The 20,889-nt window shown below is 41.3% G+C and overlaps 1 protein-coding gene and 1 pseudogene across 1 annotated transcript; both read right to left on the bottom strand.

Annotated features, from left to right (window-relative positions):
- Nucleotides 1-2,079: 2,079 nt before the first annotated feature.
- Nucleotides 2,080-3,008, bottom strand: LOC126062978 (olfactory receptor 1A1-like; annotated as a pseudogene).
- Nucleotides 3,009-19,959: 16,951 nt separating this feature from the next.
- On the bottom strand, nt 19,960-20,889 carry LOC126062977 (olfactory receptor 1A1-like). Its single transcript, XM_049861064.1, has one exon. The coding sequence runs from the start codon at nt 20,887-20,889 to the stop codon at nt 19,960-19,962; it is 930 nt and encodes a 309-aa protein (XP_049717021.1).

Genomic DNA, 20,889 nt, shown 5'->3' with positions numbered 1-20,889 from the left:
CTGGTGAACCCTAGATTGGCAGATGGGAGAGCAGGACTCTTGCTCAGAAACTGTGAAGATCCACGAATCCCAGGATTGGCAAGTAAGCTGCTAGCTCAGGTCCCAAGTACCAGAGGTCAGATAAACAAAAGCCTTGGCAAGGTGAGCATGAAGGAAGTAGGTTGCAGAAGGTGGAGAGAAGAAAGTTGAGGTGGCAGTGAGCTGCCCCAGGCCTTGCCCCTGCCAGTACCACTCAGCAGATTCCATCACGGGAGTGTTCGAATATCAAATTTCAACAGAAAAATGACCACAACATTATACAACTGCCAAAACACTGAGAATCATGACCCAGCCAAGTTGACACACAATCTTAACCATCGTACCTGTGTATTCAATTTCCTATACTAAATAATTTGTTTGAAAATACTGGTTGTGATTTCTGTTTTCTGACTGGACCTTAAATGACATACCAGCACATAGTCTTTCTCTGGCCTACTCAATCATGGGGACTTAAGGCTCCAGTATTAACCAAATTTATGAAGTACATGAAGTACATGAAGTAAATTAAACGAAAAACAAAAAAATATTAGACAGGTCTATAAAACAAACAATAACACACGTACTTCTACCATGTATTTGAGACTAAGTGGACACACCAGCGCAAAGACAAGGAAGAGAAGGCAGAGGGGGCAGTAAAGCTGGATGAATGGAAATGGGGAGTCCAAGGTCAAGAAGGGAGAGTGTTGACATGTTGTGGGTTGGCAACTAATGTCACAAAACAATATGAGTATTAATTGGTTAAGGAGAAATTAATTTGTTCTGTGAACTCCTGTTGCCACTCAGTTCAACCCCTCAACTTTGCCCTTGATGTGCAGTGCTCCCAGACTGTCATATATAAACAATTTACTTGTTTTTTCTGGTCTTTTCTGTAAGAGGGACCACAGGATGCATCTGACTACTCTTCCATCTTGGACCTGCCTCCCTCACCTAAAGTACTTTAAAAAAGAAAAATTGTCACTGAGTTGACTTTCACTTATGGCCACACAAGGTGTTACAGACCAGAACTGAGCTCCATAGGGTTTTCTTGGCTGAGTCTTTGAAGCAGGTCACGAGGCCTTTCTTCCACGGTGCCACTGGGTTCAAATTGCCAATCTTTTGGTTAGCACCCAAGTACAAATTTAAAGAATCACTTCAGGACAGCATATTTGGCAGAATCAAAGAAGATAGCTGAGGCAAATAATAATTAAGTTGATATGCAAGTTTAGTGATTCTTCTCTGCAGTTTAAGCCACAAATATACATATCGATTCTTACGATCGTTGTAATTTCACTGATGAAGTAATAAGTACCAAGGAGGTTGGTATTAAAAAGGAACTGTAGATTCTTAGGAAACCTTCATGCCATCAACTTCTGTAACAACCTTACATTATTCCTTACATTCTTCCTCCATCTAACTTAAAGTTAGGCAAGGGGAGTTGAACTCCACTACTGTATGAGGGTAGAAAAAATCAAATCAAACCCATAACCACCAAGTCGATTCTGACTTATAGCGACCCTATAGAAGAGAGTAGAACTGCCCATAGGATTTCCAAGGACTGACTGGTGGAGTGGAACTACCAAACTTCTGATTAGCAACCAAGCTCTTTAACCACTGCACCACCATGGCCTGGTTGGAACCTACTAGGGATGATTAAATGCAATAGTGCAATAAAAATTGACATTTCAATAGTGACTTATATCCCTAAAAGCATGAGCTTATGTGATATTCTCAACCCTGTGTGGGAGGCAGGACAGACGTATTATTCCTAATAGGTAGATGTGGGAGCCTAGGTTCATACTTTCTCAACTTTATTCTGTGATTCAGTAGCATAACTGGGGCGTGAACCCAGTATTTGTGAACTGCTGCTCTGCCAAAAGGAGCAACAATATGTACAAAGTGTCAGTAAGATGTCTCGTCAAACTATTACAGGATTCTTGAGCAGAAGAATTTTCTGGCTGGAAAGATCAACAATGATTTCTTGGCAGGGGATGACATTTTGGCTGGACTCTTCTGTGCATGTCTAATGGTGACTGCCCTTTCCAATGTATGACCTCACATTGGTTATGATGAAATTCTCTTGCTGAAGAGTTTCCTCAAGGCAGCCTTCATGTCACGGTTTCTCAGACTGTAGATGAACGGACTTAACATTGGGGTCACTGCTGTGTACATCATAGTTATCACTGCATTCTTTAGGCTGTAACTGATCAGAGGATGGACATATATGCCCATCACTGTCCCATAATACAAAGAAACAACTGTGAGGTGGGAGCCACAGGTAGAGAAGGCTTTGAGCATCCCCTTAGTGGATGGAACACATAGGACAATGGAAAAGACCCGGATATAGGAGATAATGATAAATATTAATGGCAAACAGAAAACACCAGTGGCTAGGTACAACATTTTCACATTCAAGTGGATATCTGAACAGGACAACTTGAGCAAAGAGGAAATGTCACAGTAGAAGTTGGCCACTTCCTGGTTGCCACAGAAGGACAGACTAGATGTGAGCAGAATGTGGGGAGGGTATTGGCATTTGCAATCACCCAAGACCCAACAACAAGCAGAAAGCAAGACCTCGGGCTGATAATTACTGTATAAAGAAGAGGGCGGCTGATGGCTACCACACGATCATATGCCATCACAGCCAAGATATAGCTATCTGTTGTAGCCAAGGCACTCATGAAATACATTTGTGTTAGGCATCCTCCAAAGGAAATGACTTTGATGCCCAAGACATGGTTGGCTAGCATCTTAGGGACAGTTACAGATGAGAAGAGGATGTCAACGAAGGAGAGATTGGCAAGGAAAAAGTACATGGGATTGTGAATGCGAACGTCAGAATGATTGGCCAAGATGATGAGCAGATTCCCAATCAGTGTGCTGGAGTAAATAAACAGGAAGAGGATGAAGAAGACATTTTCCTGTTGTTGCTGCCTGGAAATTCCCAGATGAATGAATCCCAGGGTAGAGGACTGGTTTTCTTCCCTCATGGCTCCTTCAGTATAAAAAAGAGAAGAGTCCAGATTACTAATGAATTTATTGTGTGCAATAATCATCTTTATCCACCACCTTTGACTACAAAGTTCAGCCACCTCTCTACCTAGGTTTACTAAATCCTGAGAGAGCCAATATATTGGGGAAAAAATTCCCTGTTGGTTAGTGGGACTAATGATCCATCACCCCTACAAACTCCATTTGCTAAACTCTCTGTTAGCCCTCATGGAAAATCACAAATCTGAGAAAAATGCACTGCATTAATCTATTTGTTGAACATGTAATTATTAAGAATGCACTGATTTTGGAGAAAACGTGGTGAAATGAGGCTTAGTCTCTGCCTTCAGTGCCCTTACAAGTTAATGGAGAAAACAGAATTATACATTAATTTTATTAATGATAATGAAAGGACAGCATTTTGGAATCTAAGACAACAGACTCCAGCGTAATGGGTGTGTTAGTAGGTCTACCAAGGACAATTAGGAAGTGGTCCAGTGACAAGACTCAGAGTGAGCCAGAGCCCTCGAGGTGACAGATGTCTGTATTGGTATTGGCCAACTATAAATGACAAAGAGAAAAACCAGCCCAGTGGATTCTCCACCCTCCCATATGTCTCATTTTTAAAGTAGACTTTTGCTACCTCATTTGATAGGTTTTATCTCTTTTCCAAGCCCTTAAATATATGCAGTCACAAACCTTTTCTTCTTGGTTTTCTCCTCCCTTTCTTCATTTCTTCTTTTGGTGACTTATCCAGCTCCACCATGGCTTTAGCTACCACTTTGCCGATAACTCTGAAGGCTCTATCTGTAGACTTGATATCTCTTTCCCATATTTCCATGTTCAATCATCCCGCCAACGTGTCGGACCAAACCCCTTACTCTGCATATCCAACCTGAGTAGAATTGCAAACTTTTGTTGAGGAGGAAAACCACATCTTTTTATTTTTATATCATCCAGAGAGATTATTATGGAGTATTTTTCATTGTTGAAACCAATAAGTTTGTGCTGAATATATCTTGAGTTGAGTCCAGGTTTATTCCATGGGTTCCACACATGTGAGGTACTTATGGGTACATTCACTCACTTTACCCCTCACCTCTCCACCTGATCTTTTTGATTCTTCATTTGAAATAATTACTACATAGCTCCACTCTTCTGTTACAGTCTCAGTGCTTTAGCTTAGACCATCAACATTTTCTACCTGAAATATTCTAGTGCTCCCTTAACTGCTTGACTATAGTTTCCCACCTCCTTGATCTATTTTGCGCTCTGGGACTATAGGGATTGTAGCAGAGACTTCTAGGTGCTCACCTAAATCTATATTATTCGCTGTTTCCTGTACACACTGCAAGATTACATTTCCCAGCCTCCCTTATAGCGAGATGCGGTCATGTGACTAACTTCTAGTCAATCCATTGTTGTGTTCTAATTCTGGGCTTCTTCTACACTCTCTTTCCCCCTTTGCCAGCTGAGTGGAAATGGATAGAGGCTTAGTGGGATGGTGGAGTCACTTGGTGGAATGAACGTAAGACAGGGACCAAAGGCCCTGAGATCAGAGGTTCCCTGTCTGAAGAATGGCAAAGAGACCAGTGTGGTTAGAGGAGAAGCAAGTAAAAGAGAGATAGGCTATACTCTCAGGGAGGTAATAGGGGGCTGGGTATGGAACCTACGGACTTATTAAACAGAGAACAGAGGGCCCCTCAAATCTGCAAAGTAAAAAGAAATGGGCCAGGGCGTATAAACAAAGCCATTCCCCAGAACAATGGGGAGTGGTATTAGAAAATAGACCACAAACTTCTTTAAAGTTGTCTTTCAGAAGCAGCTGGAGAAAACTAGCCCCAGGGACATGCACAGAACATCCACCTGTGACCTTCCACCAGGTGCAGTGAGGGGCTGTAGCGGTAGCCAGGAGACTGCACAGGCACAACAGCCCACAGTAAGTCCCGATATGAATCCCAGAGGCCTCTGAAACAGGAGCCGTCTTGGAAAGCTGCTGCGTGCACCTTAGTTAAGATATCCCTGCCTATGCCTGTGAATAAACATGAATCTTTTCCCCCCAAGAACTTTTACAAACCCGGGCCCATCTTTTGTTCTGTGAGAAGGGGCTATGCATTGCTGTAGGCCTTCTTCGTCTCCACTTTCAAGCCTCTTCAATAAAGCTTTGCTCGTGTGGAAATCTCTACATGCCTTACCTCCTCATTCTTGACCAGTGAGAGGCAAGAACCTTATTCTCGTGACAAACCCTGTTTCTTCTTTCATGTCCAGGAGAGCCACCTACTACTAGAAATACTCACTGGAGCTATGATCTATTCGTTATTGTAGTCCACACTATCCTAAGTAACTCACTAGTTTTTCTAAATAGAACTCCACTCAATAATTAATTCAATCTACAATTAGTTCAGTCACTAATTCTCAGTGTCTGCTACAGTACATATGAACTATATTCTAGACACAGGGGATGCAGGTTTAACTATCTTTCTCAAAAATATGATGTGCTTTCTCACCTCTGCTGCTAATGGAATTTGGTTTCTTCTCCTGAAATGCCTTTGGCCATCTTCACACAGAATTACAATATCTCAGGGTTGGAAGGGTTGAGTAAAGCTGGGGGCTCAGAGAATACGGTTAGCTCATATGGTATGGCAGTGTAAGATTTCAGAGGTGGAACTCTTGGAAACATAGCAGGCTAAGCTGATGTTGGTAGGTCTCATTTTTTTTTAAAGACATAAGAATTCCAGATAAATTTTAAAAACAAGCAAAAACCTCTTTCTGTTGAGTCGATTCCTACTCATAACCACCTTAGAGGACAGAGTAGAACTCCCTCATAAGGTTTTGAAGGAGCAGCTGGTGAAATGGAGCTGCCACCCTTTTGGTTAGCAGCCGAGCTCTTAACCACTATGCCACAAGGGCTCCAAATCATAACAGTCAAAACAAGTGCCACATAGCCAAATCTAAAAGAAAGAAATACGAATACCTAGATATAAGAAACAAAGAGAAAGCTCCAAGCAGGAGTTGTAAGCTATAGCTGAGGCTGCAATGGGCCATTAGGCTTGTCATTCAGGAATTAGACCCTAAGGGCTGAAATCTGGCATGCTAATACCCCTTCTGTGCAAAAAACATGGTCAAAGATTTGCGTGAAGTAGGGAGCTTTACTTGCTCCCTCTGCATGAAATACTTGAAGTGTTGCCCTGCTTGTGAAAAGGGCCCTAGGTAATGTATTGGCATGTCAGGATTGGAAAGAACAAAATGGATAGAAGTCACAGAAAATTGGTTGTCTGCAAAAAAAAAAAAAAATAACAAAAAAATAAATTTCTAGATAAATTGAGAGAGTTCAGGAAGTTTGTTGGATGTAAATCAATGTTTTTTAGAAATCAGTACTGTTCCATACTGTCCTATACTTACGTAGCAATGATTTGGAAAATATAAGTTTTACAGAGACCCTCCACCATTCACAATAAAACCAAAATGCCAAACCTGTTGCCATGGAGTCAATTCCAACTCATGGCAACCTCATGTGTTACAACGTAGAATTGTAACTTTGGTTTTTTTTGACTCTCCACTTTACCTGAAGCAGATCCCCAGGCCTGCCCATCAAGCTGCTGCTGGATGGGTTCAAAATGCCAACATTTATATTATTAGTTGAGTGCAAAGCATATGTGTCACCCAGGGGCCTCCAGTCACAATAGCAAGAGTCATTTTAAAGACTAGACATAATTCTAGGGGCGCTGGTAGCTCAATGATTAAGCATTTGACTGCTAACCAAAAGGTTGGCAGTTTGAATCCACCAGCTTCCTCTTGGAAACCCTGTGGGGCAGTTCTACTCTGTCCTATGGGGTTGCAATAGGAATCGACTCGACAGCGATGGTTTAGACATAATTCTCAGGAGTCCTGGTGGCCAAAGTGACTAAGGGTTTGGTTGCTAACCAAAGGTTGCCTGTTCAAACCCACCAGCCACTCAGAGGGAAAAAGATGTGGTAGCCTGCTTGTGTAAAGATTACAGCCTTGGAAACCCCATGGGGAGCTGTTCTACTCTGTCCTATAGGTTTCCTATAAGTTGGAATAGACTTGACAGCAATGGGCTTTGGGGAGACGTAATTCTAACAAAAGAGGTCCCTGACCAGTATGAAAAGAATAGCAAAGATTTACTCAAAGACAAAAATGAATAACTAAATAAATGGGAGTTTTGCAACATTAATGGATGGAAAGGTTCAGAGTGGTAAAATGTCAATTATTCTCTAATTAATCTATAATTTGACGCAATCCCAGTCAAAACACAACAGATTTCTTTTAAACATGGAATTTAACAAACTGATCCTAAAATTTACGTAGAAGAACAGAGGGCCTAGAAGAGCTAAGTGAATTTGGGGAAAAGGACTAAGGAAAGAGGAATTGCCCTATCAGTTATGAAAGTAGACCAGTACTGGTGTAAACAACAACAACAAAAAAACCCAAACCTATTGCTGACAAGTTAATTCTGACTCACAGAGACTCTATAAGACACAGTCAAACTGCCCCATGTGCCAGCAAATCTTTTCGGAAGCCAGCTGTCACATCTTTCTCCCTTGGTGGGTTCAAACCACCCAGGTTTTGGTTAGCAGTCCAGCGCTTAACTGCTTTGACACACTCTCCTAGTACTGATATAAAAAAAAACAAAACTTTTTTTTTGTATAGGCACCAACAAATAGACCATAATAACAGATTCGAGAGTCCAGAAGTAAGGCAGACATATACTAAAAATGAGAATATGACATGAGTTAGTTTAGAAATACTTGAGGAAAGGAAGGACTATTTAGTCAAGAGGACTGGGGCAATTGGATACCCATATATATAAAAAAACCTGAACAATAATTCCTAAAGAATTAATTGTGAAAAGCAAAACTTCAAGTATTTTAGAAGAAATTTTATAAAGGAAAATATGTTTGTGGTATCAGTGTAGGAATAAACCAGATAAAAAGTGCACAAAACATAATGAAAAATATTGTAAAATTTGTCAATATTAAAATGAAAAACATTTGTACAAAAAAGACATAATAGAAAAAAGGGAAAGAAAGATCATGGACTGGAAAGATACGTCATGCGTAATCAAAAGAAAAAAAAAAAAAGACCCAACCTGTTGCCTTAAGTTGATTCCAACTCATAGCTACCCTACGGGAGAGAGTAGAACTGTTCCATAGAGTTTCCAAGGGGTGGCTGGTGGATTCGAACTGCCAGCTTTTCTGTTAACAGCCATAGTACATAACCACTATGACTCCAGGGTTTCCAATCAATAAAGGATTAGTATTCAGAATATGTAAGAGTCATACACACTAATAAAAAAAAAAAAAAGACCAAAAATCCAGTAGGAAATAATGGGCAAGAAACTTGAATAGGCAAGTCAGGAAAGAGGATACTGGTATGGCCAATAAACAAATGAAAAGATGCTCAACCTCTTTAATAATCAGAGAAATGTACAATGACTCCAAATTCAATTTAATATTCTTCATCTCCGAATAAGTGCAAAGAGTGACAACTTCAAGTGTTAGGAAGCAAATGGAAAAATGGGAACTCATATGCTCCCCTCACGGAATTCTAAATCAGTATAACCACTTTGGGAGACAATTAGGCAATCTCAAGTAACGCTGATATCCAGAAGGATGTGCACCATCATATAGAAGATTTAGAAATGGTCCATCAATTGATGAACGTATAAGTAAATTGTAATGTTTTCTTTGGAATGGATCCTGTAAAATAGTTAAAGTGAACTCATATGGATAACTAAAAAAACACAATAATAGAAAAAAGCATATCACACCATCTATGTAAATTTTAATACATAAAACAATACACACAAATGTAGTACAAGTATAAATCCTGAGTGGGAGTATACTACCAGCTCCACAATACTGGTTCTCTCTGGGGTGAGAGGGGGAAATAAGATTTTGGATAAGAAGAAACTATGTCTGTACTAATTATTTTAAAAAATTTGTAGCAAATATGACCTAATGTTCCATTTGTTAAAACTAGATGATGAGTTTTTATTATGCTATTTGTTATGTCTTTGGATGTTTTAGCAATATCATATTTGATATAAAAGAAAGATATCATACTATTGGGTAATAACTGGGTTCAGAGTTTGGCCATGGAGCTGGGTGGCTCAAGTCCATGTTTCATTGAAGGTAGGAGATAGAGTATTGCTTTCAAAGAGGCTGAAAATAACCAAGAGTTTAGTTACACTGGGGAGAGGGATCCAAGGGCCATTCTATCATGCTAAGAGAGAAGGATGTTAAAGGAAAGATTCAGGTTAGAGGAGTCAAATAGTGCATGCAAGTAGGGATAGATTTTAACAATCTTTTGCTACCGTTGTTTAATTGTCAGGTGCTGCTCCTCCCAGCTCATTATTTTGTGCCTGCCTGTTCTTTTACCCAGTGGAGATCCCCAGTCTCTTAGTCTCTTTACTGTACGTCAGGCAGTCAGCCCAGTTGTGGCACTTTCATCTGTTCCTGGCTGCAGCCCTTTGTCACTTGCCCTTCAACAAAAACCTTAACTCTAAGACAATCTTCTCCTATTTTCACTTCTCTATTCCTGGCTCCGGAGCCCTGGTAGTGTAGTGGTAAAAACTTTGGCTGCTAACCAAAAGGTCAACAGTTCCAGTTCACCAGCTGCTCCTTGGAAACCCTATGGGGCAGTTCTACTCTGTCCTATAGGGTTGCTACGAGTTGGGATCGATGCCATGGCAACAGGTTTTTATTTTATTTTATTTCTATTCCTGGGAAGTGGAGGCGTAATGGTGAAATCACACAAACTCAGAGCTTGAATTCACGTTGCTTAATTCCATTTGGAACCTCAACACTCTTCAGCAAACCTCCCTCTTCCCATTCTCTTCAGTAGTCTATGCCAAAACTTTGCCACTCTCCTCAAAACTCACAACACGCTACATCAACTCTCATGGAAGCCTGGATGTCACTTCCCTCTTGAGTGAGAAAACTAAACCCATAAGGACATAATTCCTCAATATTCTCCCCTACTCATAATTCCCATACATATATTTCCATCCTGTTCTTTTTATGTTACCCCTGAGCCTCAAAATGAAAGTTCTTATCATATACATGTTCTCATTCTTATTCTCTTCTGTTTCTTCTGGCAATATTGTTCCATCAGTCCTTTCAGCTACTTGGACACCTGCTCTTTCCCATTAAACAGTAAATATAGTCTCTTTAGTCAGTAAATGAGGAGTTTCTGGGTGGTTCCAATGGTAAGCACTCAGCTACTAATTAAAATGTTGGTGGTTTGAAACCACCGGAGGTTCCTTGGAAGAAAGGCCTGGCAATCTGCTTCCAAAAGGGAATAGCCCTGAAAACCCTATGGAGGACAAGTCTACTCTTCAACACCTGGGGTTTCTATGAGTTGGAATAGACATTAAATGAATCTTCCTCAATCTTGTAACCCTTTCTACCTACCACCCATTTCTTTCCTCTGTCCTTTCATCCAGGCTTCCTTACTGAGACATCTACCTGCTACTGGACCATATTCACATGTAAATGTGTGTATATTTAGAATCACTCACTTTCTACAGATCACCTAATACATGAAGCCTAATTTCGTTATCACAGAGAAAACCCCAAGAAGAGGGTTCAGACAATGGAGGGTAAATTCAGGCAAGAATGTACTGTTTATTTTCATCAGGGGTAGAGAGCACAGGCAGGGGAGTAGGAAGATACCAGCCTGGAAGAGAAGTTTTGGGTATATTGTGGAGGGTTTTGAGATAAAACAAGAACTTTGTACTTTATAGTTTAAAAAAAAAAAAAAAATTTTTTTTTTTTTTTTAGGTACTAAGAATTAATATACTGGATATAAATTGTATTAGCCTTTCCTGGTAGTACAGATATGAACTCTTATCTTTAATGCAAACACAGGTATTTGGACGTATAAACAAAATTATTTATCAATAGGGCAACATTTTGGGATGGCGAACGGGTGCGAGGACAATTTCAAGTTGATTTTCAAAATGTGTGTATACGCACACACACACTCACAATGTTACTTCGGGAGATACAGCTTAGGTCTGAGAAAACCCAATTAGAACTACCCCTTCCTGATGTTCGCATGGCCAAGAGCCCAAGGACAACTGCCATATAGAATCAAAAGCCCTGTTTCCTATACTCTTTAGTTCATTATTGTGGTTGCTGATGCTGGATTGTACATGGAGGAGGGAAAGCAGAATGCTCGGACAGAGGAGAAGAGAAGGGGAGGGCATGTGTGCTTTCTTCCTGCTTTGTGTTTATCCCCATCTCTTCCCTCTTTGAGAACCTGGGTTGTGGAGTCAAGCCAGGATTCTAGTCCTAACTTTGCCATTACTTCTCTCTGTTACTATACGCAATTCTTTTCACCACTTTTTTCTTCTTTATCTGATAAAACACATAGTAGTTCTCCTTACCTCTTGGGTGTTTGCGAAGGTCAACGGAGATACTGCATGAAAGGCAGTTGCTGGCACGTAAGTACTCGGTTAAAAGCTAACTATCCCTTGACGTCGTAAAGACTCTTTTACAAGGTCTAGAGCCCTACCTGAGGATTCTTGCTGAGCTGGGTGCTTGCCCAAAGAGCCCTGGCCCTGTGGCCTTCACACAACTTCCACAGATGGAAAATTTCCAGCCAGGGGGTCTATCTCCATTCAACAATGCTTTTTGGGAGCATGATGGAGAAAAGGTCAGTAAAGGGTATGGAGAGTGGGTCCTTGGTCCTCTCTTCCAGTAGTGGAGGGGACAGAGCCAGGCTGATATGGAATCAGGAGCTCTGTGTTTCCCAACCTTGAAGGAAAAGGGGGGACAGGGCCTGTGGGGCTGGAGCTGTCCTAAATGGACCCTGAAGATGAGTCATCTAGTTTCTTCCTCAAGAAGCAGGACCGGTCATAGCACGGAGACAATTTGGAATTATTCACTAGTTTATAAAGGCTGTTGAAACACAACTCCCCCAGGTCTTCATTCAGGCCAAAGTCAGACTAATTGTTGAGACTCATTTACACACACCTCCAGCTGTGCCCCAAGGGGATAGAAAGGTTCTCAAGGATAATTGTTCCCAGAGTTCTTTTCCAGGAGGAAGGATCTGGAAGATTTTCAAGAGAGTATGTGTTCAGGATCCAAGTTCTGGGGTGAACTACTCTAGGATCTTTGTTGGAATGTGGGTTCCCTCTTCCTGTGGTTCAGAAAATCCTGGAGCATCCCTTTAGACTATCAGGACTATGGCCCAGATGAGCTCTTGGTGTTTTCTTCTGGCCCGCATCGAATCCTTTTGGTGTTCAGAGTGGCAAAGAGGAAGAATTATAGCCCATCTTTGCTCTAGGGTCTGACACAAGGAGTGTTCGGGAAGTAGTTATACTTTCCCTTGTCGAGCATGCTGGTGGTAGGTATTCTAAGTTTTTAGATTCTTGCAAAAAACCAAACCAAACCCATTGTAGTCAAGTCGATTCTGACTCGTAGTGAATCTATAGAACAGAGTAGAGCTGCGTACAAGGTTCTCAAGGAGTAGCTAGTGGAATGAACTGCTGATCTTTTGGTTATAGCCAAACTTTCAACCACTATACCACAAGAGCCATGTAGCTTTTATAATAGCTTTGATTGATGGTCACTGTCCTATGATTTGGGTCCCTTGTGGCCCAGTGGCTAAAAGCTATGGCTCCTAACCAAAAGGGCGGCAGTTTGAATCTACCAGCAGCTCATCGGAAACCGCATGGAGCAGTTCCATTCTGTCTCATAGGGTGGCTAGGAGCCAGAATCCACTCGACAGCAATGGATTTTTTGTTTTTTTGGTCCTGTGATTTACTATGTCTTGTGCCAGAGAGGCCACTGACTTTCTGTAGAGGATCGTGGTGAAAACTGTGAGCCCTGGCTTGGGTTTGAATCCTGGCTCTGCCACTTATAGGTTGTATGACTTTGAACAGTTATTTAACTTAATTAATTAAACTCGCTGTTGCCAAAATAATAACAAATAACATTTTCATAAATTTGTTATGCTCATAGCATGGTAATATCTGAACAGTTCTTAAAACTGAGTCTGACACTTAGTATTTTGGAGATGCTATTTTACTACCTCCTACACTAGTTTTTTAATTGTTGGATAACGCTCCAAATTCTATCAGACTATGTACATGGTAGGCGTTGAAAAATGTTAAACTGCATTTTCCCCTAGCTATGTTTCAGGTCACACAACCCTGTTACCTGGCCTGTATTTGGGTAACGCTCTTGTTCCAGGTCATGGCCTTCCCAGACATGGATAAGATGACATCTGTCTTAGTCATCTAGTGCTGCTATAACAGAAATACCAAAATGGATGGTTTTAACAAGAGAAATTTATTCTCTCACAGTCTAGTAGGCTACATGTTCAAACCCAGGGTGTCATCTCCAGGGGTAGGCTTTCTCTCTCTGTTGACTCTGGAGACATGTCCTTGTCATCAGTCTTTCCTTGGTCTGGGAGCATCTCAGTGCAAGAACCTCAGGTCCAAAGGACCCTCTCTGCTCCCGCACTGCTTTCTTGGTGGTATGAGGTTCCCATATCTCTCTGCTTGCTTCTCTCTTTTATATCTCAAAGGAGATTGGCTTAAGACACTATCTAATGTGATAAACCTCATCAATATGGCTGCTGCTAATCCATCTCATTAGATCATAGTGATAGTATTTACAACATACAGAGAAATCACGTCAGAAGATAAAATGGTAGACAATCATACAATGGCATTATGACCTAGCCAAGCTGACAGATAGTTTTGGGGGACTCAATTCAATCCATGAAAATATCCTACAATATTTTCTTCCTAGTAATCATATTTTGCTCTTAGTGTCCTTCTCAGACTCTCTTATACTTCCATGGTTTATGCATTGGGTATGCATGAGGGGCAAGGAATTGTGCAACAGTATAGAATTATGAAGAAAATGATGCTTGAACCCTCAAAAATTTGCAAGAATTTTCTGTGGACTGTGATTACAGTTATTTAGATAACCAAAGTAGTCTGAGACTACCATTCCCACACATTCTTCTACAAGTCTCATTCAATCATTCTACATTCATTCATCTATTGATTCTACAAGCTTCTCAGTCTACACTCTTAGATAACTACATTGATTTTCAGAACTTTATTCATCAACTTCACTCTCATCTATGCTTTGTTAATTTTGCTCCAAAGTTTCACATCTTCACTCTACTATTTAATTGAGTACCTCCATGAAAGTGTCCCACAGGAACCCTTGAAAATACATTGAAAACAGAACTTATTTTTTAAAAAAATTATCCTGTTGTTGACTATTTTCACCAAAGGCATTCTATTTCTTGTAGTGGCTCAACCTTCAAACCTTGAAGACATTTTCATCTCCTTATTTACTGCTATCATAAAAATGACTACTTTCAATTGTTTCTATTCCCACATTATTTTCCATCTAAATCCTTTGTCTGATATCTTCACTTTCTCTTCTCTAGATAGCTTTAACAGCTGCCTAATTGAACTCTTGGTGTCACTATCTTCTTTACCCATCTCTCTCTATATCCAATCCTTCATTTCAGACAAACTCTCATCATTGCTATATGCAGAGCATCTATCTGTCTGTCTGTCTGTCTGTCTCTCCATCTAGAATAATATCACAAACATCCATGGACCCACCACTTAACCTGAAAATTAAGACTTTAATAATAACCTATATTTAACTGCATGGTACTCTCAATTCCACTCCCCTCTTGAGTTTCTCTCATCCTGTATCTTGTGTTCATCTTTCCCTTGCTGTTTTTTTTTCTGGGGGGGGGGCACTTTTATTTTGTCTATATGTATTCCCTGAAGTGTACTAAGAAAGTTGTTTATAAACTTATTAAAAGGGTAGCAATAACAGTCTTTTGGGAAGATTTTTTTTTCAATTGAATATAATGTTGCTAAGATTCAACCAAATTGTTGCATGTCTGTAAGTCATTCAGAAAAAGCAGTATCTTTACTGGTTGAAGGTATTGATCCCACTTACCAAGGGAAACTGTGTTGTTGGTACACAACGGGGGCAAGGAGGATTGTGTCTGGAACCCAGAAGATTCTCTGGGTTGACTTTTGGTATTTCCATGTCCAATATTGTTGTTGTTGTTGTTAGGTGCCGTGGAGTTGGTTCTGACTCATAGCGACCCTACGCACAATGGAATGAAACATTGCCGGTCCTGAGCCATCCTTACAATCATTGTTCTGCTTGAGCTCATTGTTGCAGCCACTGTGTCAAACCACCTCGTTGAGGGTCTTCCTTTCTGCTGACCCTGTACTCTGCCAAATGTCATGTCCTTCTGCAGGGACCGATCCCTCCTGACAACATGTACAAAGTATGTAAGATGCAGTCTCTCCACCCTTGCCTCTAAGGAGCATTCCGGTTGTACTTCTTCCAAGACAGATTTGTTTGTTCTTTTGGCAGTCCATGGTACATTCAATATTGTCCACCAACACCGCAATTCAAAGGTGTCAATTTTTCTTCTGTCTTCCGTATTCATTGTCCAATAGCAAAGGTTAATAGAAACTACAGATCCACAGAAAGGTAGTCCTAAATGTGATCTGCTGCTAACCTAAAGGATGAAGGTTGAAACTCACCCAGCAATCTACAGAAGAAAGGTCTGGTGACCTGCTTTTGTAAAGCATATAGCCAAGAAAACCCTATGGAGCAGTTCTACTCTGTGACACATGGGGTTGTCATGAGTTGGAATCGATGGCAAGAGGTTTTCTTTTTATTTAAAAAAACTGAGTACTCAGATCCCTCATGAATGAAAATTTGAGCCACGTCACCAGGTGAGGACCAAGTGTCCACTATTCAGCAGCTTTTCCTAGAGGTTTGAGCATCAGATAAGTGACTGTCCCTTCTCTGAGTGGCTAGGTGCTGGTAACATCACCTTTTCTCTCTTGTTTCCCCGGTCCTCATGGAAATAATTTCTATCTGCAGTTCGTATTTCCTGGATTAATTCGGTACCCATCTTTTTTTCTCTGTTAGTCTATTTTAGCATACAGCTCTTGTCTTAGGCTGAGTTTTTCTAGAGAAGCAAAATCAGTAAAGCGTATATATATGTATATATTTATACCAAGGAAACAGCTGATGCATTTGTAGAGGCTGGAATGTCCCAAGTCATTGGATCTGGACAGAGGTTTCTCCTGATTCACATAGCTGCAGTGGCTGGCAAACCCAAGATTGGCAGATAGGAGAGTAGGGCTCTTGCTCACAGGCTGTGAACATTGATGAATCCCAAGATTGGCAGGTAAGCTGCAAGCTCAAGTCCCAGGAACCAAAAGTGAACAAGAGGCAGCTGCAGGATCCAGAATGAGCCAAAAGCCTTGGCAAGGCAAGCAAGAAGGAACTAGGCAGAGGAAGGTGGAGATGAAGACTGAGAGGTCACTGAGACGCCACAGGCCTCACTCCCACCAGTACCACCCAGCAGATTCCATCATGGGGGTGATCGAACATTAAATTGCAGCATTATACAACTGCCAAAACACTGAGAATCATGTCCCGGGCAACTTGACACACGGTCTTAATGATCACACCTGTGTTCCAATTTCCTGTATTAAATAATTTGTTTGAAAATACTGGGTGTGATTTCTGTTTTCTGACTGGACCTTAACTGACATACCTGCACATAGCCTTTTCCTGACTTACTTAATCATGGGGACTTAGGAATCTAGTATTAACCAAATTTCTTAAGGAATTGAAGTATATGAAGTAAATAAAATGAAAAACATAAGAAAAACAAAAAATATTAGCCAGGCCTATAAAACAAACAATTACACAGAGTTCAACCATGTATTCGAGACTAAATGGACACACCAGCCTAGCAGCAAGAAGGGAAGGCAGAAGGGACAGGAAAGCTGAATGAATGGAAATGGGGAACCCAAGGTCAAGAAGAGAGAGTGTCGACATGTCATGGGGTTGGCAGCCAATGTCACAAAACGATATGTGTATTAATTGTTTAATGAGAAACTAATTTGCACAATTTATCTGATTTTTCTCAAATATGTTGGAAAATTTTTTTTTTTAATGTTTGTGTCAAGTGCTTTGTCTTCAATCTCACTGATTCTGACTTCCATTGCCTCAATTCTGCTCCTATGCCTTTCGATTGAGTTGTCTAATTCTGAAATTTTATTGTTAATCTTCTGGATTTCTGTTTGTTGTCTCTCTATGGATTCTTGAAGCCTATTAAATTTGTCCTTATGCTCTTCTCTAATCTTCTTAAGTTCCTCTATTGCTGTGTCTGTGTGCTTCTTGGCTTGTTCTGCATTTTGCCTGACCACCTTCCTGGTCTCTTGAAGAGTTTCGTATATTAATTCATCTTTTGCACTCTTCCTCTGGTAATTCCAGGACATTCTCTTCATCTGTAAGATTTCTTGATTCTTTGTTTTGGGAGCTTACTGAAGCCATCATGGCCTGTCCCTTTGTGTGTTTTGATATTGACTGTTGTCTCTGAACCATCAATAAGTTATCACATTTATTTTGAGTTTGCTTACTGTGTTCTAGCTTCTTGCTTTGTTTGTTTTGATACACCCAAATAGGCTGCTTGTGTGAGCTAGCTTGATTATTGGCACCTTTGAAACTCTAACGTCCTGTCACTATGTGGTAGAGCTGTTACTAGGTATGTGTGCTCAGGAGTCTGTTTACTTTTCTTGCATGGAATCAGCTCAGGTGTTCAGGTAGTCAGCCACCAAGGGTGTGGTGTAGCCTCTCACTACAGTTCTAGATGGGCGGGGGTGATTGTTGTAGGCACAGTTATTTGGCTGCAGTAGGGGGTCATGTGCTGAGCATGGCAGGGTGCTGACAGCCACCCCTGAGTGTCTGTGAGGATAGCATGTCCCTGCTCCCTAAAGCACATATGTGGGTGGGTTTTGCAGCTGGACCATGGGCACCCAGTGCTGTTGGGTTTAAGGACTGAGAGGCATCACTTATTCTTGGACCCCTGTTACAGGTGGCTTGGTGGCATGTGTGGTGCCACCAGCCCTCAGGCCCCTGATATGGGTAGGTGGGGACCTACTTCATAGGCAGAGTGGTGTCAAATGTCATGAACCTACCTGTCCACTATATAGCTGAAACAGTTGAAGTTAGACTTCAGGTATATACCCTTTGGTACTGTGCTAATATGGGCCTACACTATTGAAATTGGCCCACACGGGTCTATGCAGGGGTGAAAGGCATTCAAAGTATGTGGACCCCTTATGCCTGTGCCTGTGCCTGTGCCAAGGAGCTGTTCTGCCTTGAGTTCCTGGCTTAGGGGAGCTGGCCAATTATTTTTTTCCCTGTTTGTTAATTTGTTCCCACTCCAAGACAGGGAGAATGGCTCAGAGTGGTTGATGGGTCCTACTTCCAACCCAGGGGGCACTGTACTCTGTGAAGCCAGCTTGGATCCAGTGCAAAGCAGGAAGGGGCAGGTAAGTGGGGGAGAAATTTTTACCAAAGTGGTTTTGAGTTTTGATCTTTGTGGTAGGTTAGACACATGTACTTCTCTCTTGCCGATTGAGCGTCGCTTTTCACTGATTCTAGAGACGTGAGTAGACTCTCTGCCGCTCTGCCTCTCCAGATGTGGAAAACACATCCCCGAATGCCACTGCTTGCCTCACCACTGGTACCAGCCAATCCTGACCTGCAGGGTGCTGGTTCCTGCTGGGTCAGGTCTGGCAACTTGTCGCTACTTCTGAAGTGTCTCTCCCTTCCCCGCCTACTCAGTCCAATTCCTCAGCTTTGCCTTTGATGTCCAGGGCTCCTACACTGCCATATATGATCAATTCACTTTTTCGGGGGCTCTTTGTTTTAAGAGGGGCCACAGGAAACGTCTGACTACTCTGCTGTCTTGGCCTCACCCCTGTCACCAAAAGCAAAATTAAAAAGAAAAAAAAAAAAAACCACATTGTCACTGATTTGATTCTGACTCATGATTATCCCAGGTGTTACAGAGTATATCTGAGCTCCATAGGTTTTTCTTGGCTGAATCTTTGTGGTAGCAGATCACCAGGCCTTTCTTTCACTGTGCTGCTGGGTTCAAACTGCTAACCTTTCCCTTAGAAGCCAAGTACAAGTTTAAAGAATCACTTCAGTACAGAATGTTTGGCAGAATCAAATGAAGATGGCTAAGGCAAACAATAATTGACTTGACATGTAGGTTCAGTGATTCCTTTTTGTGATTAAAGCCACAAACACACATATACATTCTCATGATTATTGTAATATCACTGAGGAAATAATAAGTGCCAATGAGGATAGTATAAAAGAACAGGGGAGGAGATGGAATTCATAGGAAAACTTCATACCATCAACTTCTATAACAACCTTACATTACTCCTCTGTCTAACTTAAAGTTAGACAAGAGGAATTGAACTCTACTGCTGTATGAGCCTAAAAAAAAAAACAAATCAAACCCATTGTCACCAAGACAATTCCGACTCAAAGTGACCCTACAGGGCAGAGTAGAACTGCCCTATAGGGTTTTCAAGGAGTGGTTGGTGGATTGGAACTGCTAACCTTTTGGTTAGCAACCAAACTCTTCAACCACTGAAGCACCAGGGCCCAGTATGAGCATAGTAGGAATGATTAAACATAATAATGCAATCAAAATTGACATTTCAGTAGTGATTTACATACCTCAAGGCAAAAGCTTAGGTGAGCTTCTAAACCTTGTGTGTGAGGCAGGACAGACATTATTCCTAATAGCTAAATGTGGGAGCCTAGATTCATACTTTCTCAACTTTATTCTTATACTCAGTAGCATAACTGGGGGATGAACACAATATTTTTGTATTGCCACTCTGCAAAAAGGCACAATAATGTGTATAAAGAGTCAGTAAGATGTCTCATCAAATTATTACAAGATTTTTGAGAAGAAGTTTCTGGCTGGAAAGATCAATGACAGTTTCTTGGAGGGGGATGACAGTGGGGCTGGACTCTTATGTGCATGCTTAATGGTGACCGTCCTTCCCAATGTATGACCTCACATTGGTTATGAAGAAATTCTCTTGCTGAAGAGTTTCCCCAAGGCAGCTTTCATGTCTCGGTTTCTCACACTGTAGATGAAAGGATTTAACATTGGAGTCACTGCTGTGTACATCACCGTTATCACTGCATCCTTTAGGCTGTAACTGGCCAGAGGACAGACATACATGCCCATCACTGTCCCATAATACAAAGAAACAACTGTGAGGTGGGAGCCACAGGTAGAGAAGGCTTTGAGCACACCCTTAGTGGATGGAACATGTAGGACAATGGAAAAGACCCAAATATAAGAGATAATAATGCATATTAATGGCACACAGAAAACACCAACCCCTACGTACATCATTTTCACATTAAAGTGGATATCAGAACAGGACAACTTGAGCAAAGAGGAAATGTCACAGTAGAAGTTGGCCACTTCCTGGTTGCTGCAGAAGGACAGACTAGATGTGAGCAGAATGTGGGGGAGGGCACTGGCATTTGCAATTACCCAAGACCCAACAACAAGCAGAAAGCAAGACCTCGGGCTGATAAATATTGTATAATGAAGAGGGCGGCTGATGGCTACCACACGATCATATGCCATCACAGCCAAGATATAGCTATCTGTTGTAGCCAAGGCAATCACGAAATACATCTGTGTTAGGCATTCTTCAAAGGAAATGGCTTTGCTGCCCAAGAGATGGTTGGCTAGCATCTTAGGGACAGTTACAGATGAGAAGAGGATGTCAACGAAGGAGAGATTGGCAAGGAAAAAGTACATGGGGTTGTGAAGGCGAATGTTGGAATGAATGGCCAAGATGATGAGCAGATTTCCAATCAGTGTGCTGGGGTAAATAAACAGGAAGAGAATGAAGAAGACATCTTCCTGCTGTTGTTGACCGGTAATTCCCAGGAGAATAAAACCCAAGGTCGAGGACTGGTTTCCTTCCCTCAT

The sequence above is a fragment of the Elephas maximus genome, chromosome 19 (genome assembly GCF_024166365.1).
Source record: "Elephas maximus indicus isolate mEleMax1 chromosome 19, mEleMax1 primary haplotype, whole genome shotgun sequence".
NCBI classification, from domain to species: Eukaryota; Metazoa; Chordata; class Mammalia; order Proboscidea; family Elephantidae; genus Elephas; species Elephas maximus.
Note: the sequence above shows the minus strand (reverse complement) of the source record. Positions and strands in the feature narration are given on the sequence as shown.